At 41.1% G+C, this 6,401-nt stretch overlaps 1 protein-coding gene across 1 annotated transcript in view; it reads right to left on the bottom strand.

Moving 5' to 3' along the window:
* The window catches only part of LOC104286103 (riboflavin-binding protein), a 12,795-nt gene that overhangs the window by 2,110 nt on the left and 4,284 nt on the right, over nt 1–6,401 (bottom strand). The window contains exon 4 of the mRNA XM_009884654.1: nt 3,236–3,347. Within this exon, the coding sequence (XP_009882956.1) occupies nt 3,236–3,347 (112 nt within the window). The remainder of the gene's footprint in view (nt 1–3,235; nt 3,348–6,401) is intronic.

The raw sequence follows: 6,401 nt of genomic DNA, 5'->3' as shown, positions 1-6,401 counted from the left end.
TCCAGAGGAGGGCCATGAGGATGATCCAAGGGCTGCAGCACCTCTCCTGTGAGGAGAGGGTGAAAGAGTTGGGGCTCTTCAGCCTGGAAAAGAGAAGGCTCCGGGGAGATCGTATTGCAGCCTTCCAGTACCTAAAGGGGGCCTACAGGAGAGCTGGGGAAGGGCTTTTTACTAGGGCATGTAGTGATAGGACGAGGCGAATGGCTTTAAACTGGAAGAAGGCAAGTTTAGATTAAACATTAGGAAGAAGTTTTTCACTTTGAGGGTGGTGGGGCACTGGAACAGGTTGCCCAGAGAAGTTGTTGAGGCCCCATCCCTGGAGGTGTTTAAGGCCAGGCTGGATGTGGCCTTGGGCAACCTGGTCTAGTGGGAGGTGTCCCTGCCCATGGCAGGGGGGGTGGAACTCGATGATCTTCAAGGTTCCTTCCAACCTAAACCATTCTATGATTCATTCCCAGCTAATATAAAGATCTGACACTATGAATCTCAGAGAAGGTGCTCTGTCTTTGTGGTTGGGAGATTTCTGCTTGGAAGCTGCTCTGTGTGCAAAAAGTTAATGATTACAGATTTAAGTCTATTACGTGGAAGTGGGACTGGGCATCTGTAGTCCTGCAGCTTCTTCTGCTCCACCTATTTTACGCAACAGGTTCTTATGAGATGTCTCCCTGTCTCCCCACATGCAAAACTATGTTGACCTATACTGTGCAGGAAGGCAGATGAGAAGAAATCATTATCATTGCTTTTGTGTTAGAAATCTATCCTTTGTGAATAATAGACAGTCCATTCCAAATTGCCAAAAAGACACTGTAGTCTGTAAAATAGCTTTTCAGTTCACACCATCTTTGGCCAGGGCTCACTCCATGGATGCTGCAGTTGCTGGAGCAGTAGAGTGGAGGTTGGCTAGTGCACTGACAGCAATACAGGGCCAGAAATGGAAAGGTTGCTGCATCTAGTTCTCTCCCTCTGTTCTCAGGGCAGGCAGATCTTAGCTATTTCTTTCCCACTATTCCTGTGCTTTTAAGCACCATTAGACGTTTTCTTCCAGCTCCTGTACAGTTCCTGGATTTTTACCTGCTTTTAGCTAATCATTCCAGAAAGTATTAAAAACTGTCATGTGGGTTTTCTTAGGTCGGTATGCAAGAGAAATGGCTACATCCTATTCTTGTGTCCCACAGGTCCTGTAACATGTATTCATGTTCTTCTACTTGCTAAATTGGTAATTTTATTTTGACCTTCCTCCTAACTCACTTAAAGATCAGAGTGTAGCCAGAATGCTGCAGCAAACAAACAGTGCACACAGCCCATTTACCAAATGTGTCCCTAAATTACTGCAAAGGATTCTGATTCTTCAGCCGCTTGGAAAATGTTCTACTCTGTGCATTAACATTGCTTGGGGAGCACTCAGCTGGGAGAACAATGACAAAATGTGCCTCATTTCAGCCAGGCTAAAACTGGCTATGATCCACTATGCATTCTTAATATTCAGCATTTGTTCCATATTCAGCATTTGTTCCAAATAGTCCTTACAGCCACTTGCATATGTCAAATGTAGGGCTGCTGACTGCTCCTCCGTATGAGCTGAAGGCATCAAAAGAAAGTAAGCATCTGTCCACAGCGGTCTGACACTGGAGAACCCGTTGTGCTTCTGGGTAACAGTAACTTACTTTTCCATGAGTTGAGTCCAAACCAAGCAAGTCTAATGTTTGTGTGTCATGTAATTTTCATATGAGAAATGTGTTTTTTTAATTTCTCTGAAGAAACTTCATCTTTATTCTGACTTACCATGCAAGCCTATTTTTGGTGAAAAATATGGGCAGTTTAGGGTGTGGTTCCATTTAGTTTAGGAATAGCTGTGCCTGGCTTCAAGTGATAAGACCTCTGGATTTGCTGCATGTTTTTCCCTGCAGATGGTATATTTTCTTTAAGAAATAAGTATAAGGGAATTCAAGGTTAAAAACTCCTATCTCTGGACCAGGGACAGTTTGAACCAGGGACTGGAGATTATTAACAGATATTATCATTTAGTTTTTCACTTCAGCTGGAACTACTGATGATTTGGCATATCTGGGAAACTAAGCTGTAAGTTTCCGCAGCCCATTTGTTTTTTGGCCACCTTCCTGAGCCTGCTGATTAGTGTCACTTTTGCAAGGCAGACAGCAATCCTGCACTAACTGGACTGTGACTTCCACTTATATCAGTTGCTGAACTGACTTCTGGAAGTACGTGCACTTGAATTGAATTCAAAACAATGAATCTGGGATCTCTGCAAGCCTTACTACCAGTCCCTAAGTACTACACTTAAATTTCATTTACTTCTACAATTTGGACAGTTTTCATGGACTCAGTGAAGTTCAACTGTTAAAAATATTCAAATAGCACTTTTCATCTGCATTACGTTGTCTTGATGCTAAACTTACGTGAGTCACTAGAAAAAGTCCTGACTCTTGCCTGGTCAGGTTCCAGGCAACCTTGCTCCTATAAGTCTTGTCAGTTCTCATTGTATACACTTTTGCTCATAAAATTAGTTATCCCAACCATTAAACCTTCTCAGAAAGATGGGATGAGCTCTCAGAAGCCTTGTCAGGGCGGCTCTTTAACCACCAGAGTTACATAGAACAAAGTTAGCTCTACCTAACCATTGGTAGACACGATGGAGAACACACATCAGAGCTATGACAGGTCTATGGAGAGCAAAAGGGAGACAACTGGAAGAATGTCGGGACTTAGGGATTTGGAGGAAGGAGAAGGACTTGAACATAACAAGGTAAAATACAGAAAAAGGCAAAGATACCTAATAGGCAAGAAAACCTTAAAAATTCCTTAGAGATTTGGGAACTTACATCCCAATTTGAAAAGACAGAGGCGTGTAAAGCCCCACATTATGTAAGGAACCTTATAAAATGCATCTCAGTGTCTCTGTTGTATGAACAAAGTTCATTTATCTTTTACTTTCTAAGCCCCACTGTAGTTAAAATATCAGTGCTGCTTGAACTTCTACTTTTGTTTCAGACGTGATTTGAATAGTGATTAATTAAATGTATATATAATTACAGTAAGCAATCTACCTAAATATAAATGTTTTAAAATTTATATACTTAAAAAGTGTGATGTAGGTATGACTTGAAACTGCTGAAGTAAAAATAATTCACCTGTTGCATTTTACACCCGCATGGTCAGGTCAAAAAAAAAGAACTTAATGCCATTTTTTCTGCTCCAGTTGATCAGGTTTTCTTACCTCACTGTATGGAATACATTTATTCTTACAGTGGTTTTCTCCACTTTCGTCCCATTCCCAGTCCGTCAGCCAGTTATGAACACATATGGAATCATCTTTGCAGGCTTCATACCTTCATGGAGATTAGTATGGAAGATACAGTTATTTCTCTCACTTTCTTTCCAGTGGACTCAGATTCAACTCAAAAAGTCTATGTGGGCTATGCCAGTAACGTTGTATAGTTGCACAGTGCAGCTTAGCAACAGATCTTCAAGGAATATGTGCGTTATCTTAGTTTGACATGTACACAAACTCTGAGCTGGCCAGGAAGACCTAAATCCCCATGAAAACTAACCAGTTCACCCACTACATTTTATACTCACAGGCTTAAGTAAAGGGCTCATGTTCTGAGGAGCTGCAGTCATTCATGCAATGTTTGCTGCTTGGTTATGTTTGCTGATGTTACTGAGTGGAGGAAATACTGTGTGGGAGGGAGTTTCACGAATGCTGATGTGCAATATTGTGACAGCACAGGTACACTAAGAATGAACTGTCACTTGAGGGAGATGTGGGGAAAGTTTGTATTTATGAATTATTATGGGAAAAGAAGAATGGTATTTCCTGGGCAGAGGGTTGCTATGAGGAATGTGCACTGAAATAAGGAAAATCCACAAACAACAAAATCATGTAAACTAATAGGCTGTCAGCCTCAGAACAACGTTTTCAAAGAAGTTAAACTTGAAGTGAAGGAGGAAAGATAAGAGTCTTGTAAGGTATAAGTCTAAAATTTAAATGTTAAGTTATTTTTAACTTGTATGTGGTAATGTTAAAAAAGCGCCTATAAATGGCTTGGAACGAGTATGCAACTGGCTGGTCTATGTGATGAGAGATCTCATGACTTACCTTTTTCCTTCCTTCCACTTCTTTTTAGGCTCTGCTTTTTGGCTCTTACCTTTCTTAAGGATCACTTTCTGCAAATCGGTTAACATCTACTTAAATTTATTCTCAGTCACTTTGGGCGGACTATTCACACTGGTAACTGAGAGTGCCAAAACTATGAGGCACAGCTTTCAAAAAGTTAGTGTAGTGCAGCATGGTATTTATAATTAATGCCTTTGGATATACTTTCTGTTTCTTATTTTTAATCTTCAGGGTCATGTTTCCAAAACTACTTTGATATCACAAGGGCTGCAGATTTACATTTTGTAATAAAATATGAGGTTGTTATGTGGTCACAGAACTACAAGAACTAGATGTTGCAGTACATTTGCACACGCAGAAACGTAAGAACATGCACATCTGCAGAACCTTCACATAGGTTTTCTGGGCTTTTTTTGAGGGAGAAAGAGCAGTAACAGACGGAGAGTAACCAGGGCCTGAACTAAACAGGTCTAGGGCAGGAGACACATATTCTCAAATGTGTTCATCCATGAATTTGCTGTCAGAGGTAGGGGCTCTGCTGGAAATAAAGGCTGCAATTTCATACATTAATATAATGTGACACTAATAGGCAGATCCTACCAGTTTGTGCCATGACCGGATTTGGGACTAGGGACTATAAGAATAATTGGTTTGTTGTTTGTTAGCTGCTGAGTGTACCCTGACTGAGAAAGACACACAGAGGTAACTCCCCACTGACAGCTGTTTCTCTAATGCTTGTCACTTTGCCTGCTTGAAGGCACACCAGTTAGGAGGATCAATGCAAAGTTTTTGTTAATCACCCTCTATGAACTCTCCATATACCAGCATCAGATTCAACAATTAGCCTTTGATTCTTCCAGCCATGTAGGCGTGAGATTTACTTTGTGCATGCACTTAAATTCATTGCTTTCTAGCAAAGTTGATCAATATCTACTGTGAGCTGCCTAATACTAGCACTTCCACTTAAAGCAGTTCTGCCCCTCCCACGGTCTCCTTTTTTAGTTTCCTTTTTTATTTGGCTGTGTTTTTCTGCTGGGTGGGTTCCCAAACCAGGGTTGCTTCACAGCCTCTCAGACACTGCCGCTGGTAGGGGACAGAGTAGGGGAAAAAATGAGCAGCCCTTGGGGCTCAGGAGAGAGCAGAACGGCTTCTTTTGAAATTAGGATCACCTTCAGTTATAATTTTCAAATTATGAATATGTATTTCAGAGTTTACTGAACTGGAGTGTTCATGCTATGCATCTGGTTTCCTCGGGAATTTGAATTAAATACGTTTATTAAAATATTTATATTTTTATTCACTATTATCTATTGAATTGTCAGATGAAATGTTTCCTAATTATGATTATTGCCTGACTGTAGTTTGTTATATAAGCAGGTAGCAAGGCATAACTCCATTGTTATGAGTTTTTCTTTATCCCAATGGAAGTAATTATGAAGCTAAGTTTATGAAAAATCATGACTTATGAAAAGTCTGATTTCTGCTGTCCAGAAACACGTAAGTGGTTTCTTCAAACATTCATTAAAACCTGCGAGAAACTTAAATACTCAAAAGATCCACCCTGAACATACTAGTTCCCTGTGCACAAGGGGCGGGATGTTTTTTCTTTTAAAGCTTCCCCCGCCTTTTTTTTTATAATTAGATGTTTCTCTTTTGAAGGTCACAGGGCCCTTCCACAGGTGGATTAGAAAATGGCTTGTACGTCGGGCTCCTTCAAAAACAATAGTTTTAGGACTAGTGGGAGCAAGAAATCCTAAGACAATAGGAAGAAAAGGAAGGCCCCAAGCGAGTCAGATGAATTTCTTTTAAATGAAGTCACTGCTCATTCAGAATCCTCTGCACATTTCTGGCCACAAAGACATACAGTATGCAGCAGGCACACTCACGGCATGTAGAGAAAGTAGGTCACATCACTAGCAGTGCTACAGCACGCTAAAGGGACTCCAGTGAATAGAACATGAAGAAATGTTACTTTAAATCACTAGAAAGAGTGGGAATTCTGTCCAGGCTCTTTTCTAGCCTCAGGCCTTAAGCAGGATGAGGGAATGGGTTTGACATTGGCATTAGGCAGGCACACAGGCGAGCATGCATGGTAATGGGTCATCACTACATTTTTGATTCAGGCCAGGCATCTATGACGCCAACAGGGGCAATAGATCATTGTTCAGTATTTGTTTAGAGTAGAGCCTACTCTCTGCCACGAGACTCCATACTGGGAAAGGGTCAGTTTTTCGTGTGCAGCAGCTCTCAGTCACCACCACCCCCC

Source organism: Charadrius vociferus, unplaced genomic scaffold (genome assembly GCF_000708025.1).
Source record: "Charadrius vociferus isolate BGI_N301 unplaced genomic scaffold, ASM70802v2 scaffold163, whole genome shotgun sequence".
Classification (NCBI taxonomy): domain Eukaryota; kingdom Metazoa; phylum Chordata; class Aves; order Charadriiformes; family Charadriidae; genus Charadrius; species Charadrius vociferus.
This window is presented reverse-complemented; position numbering and strand designations above follow the sequence as displayed.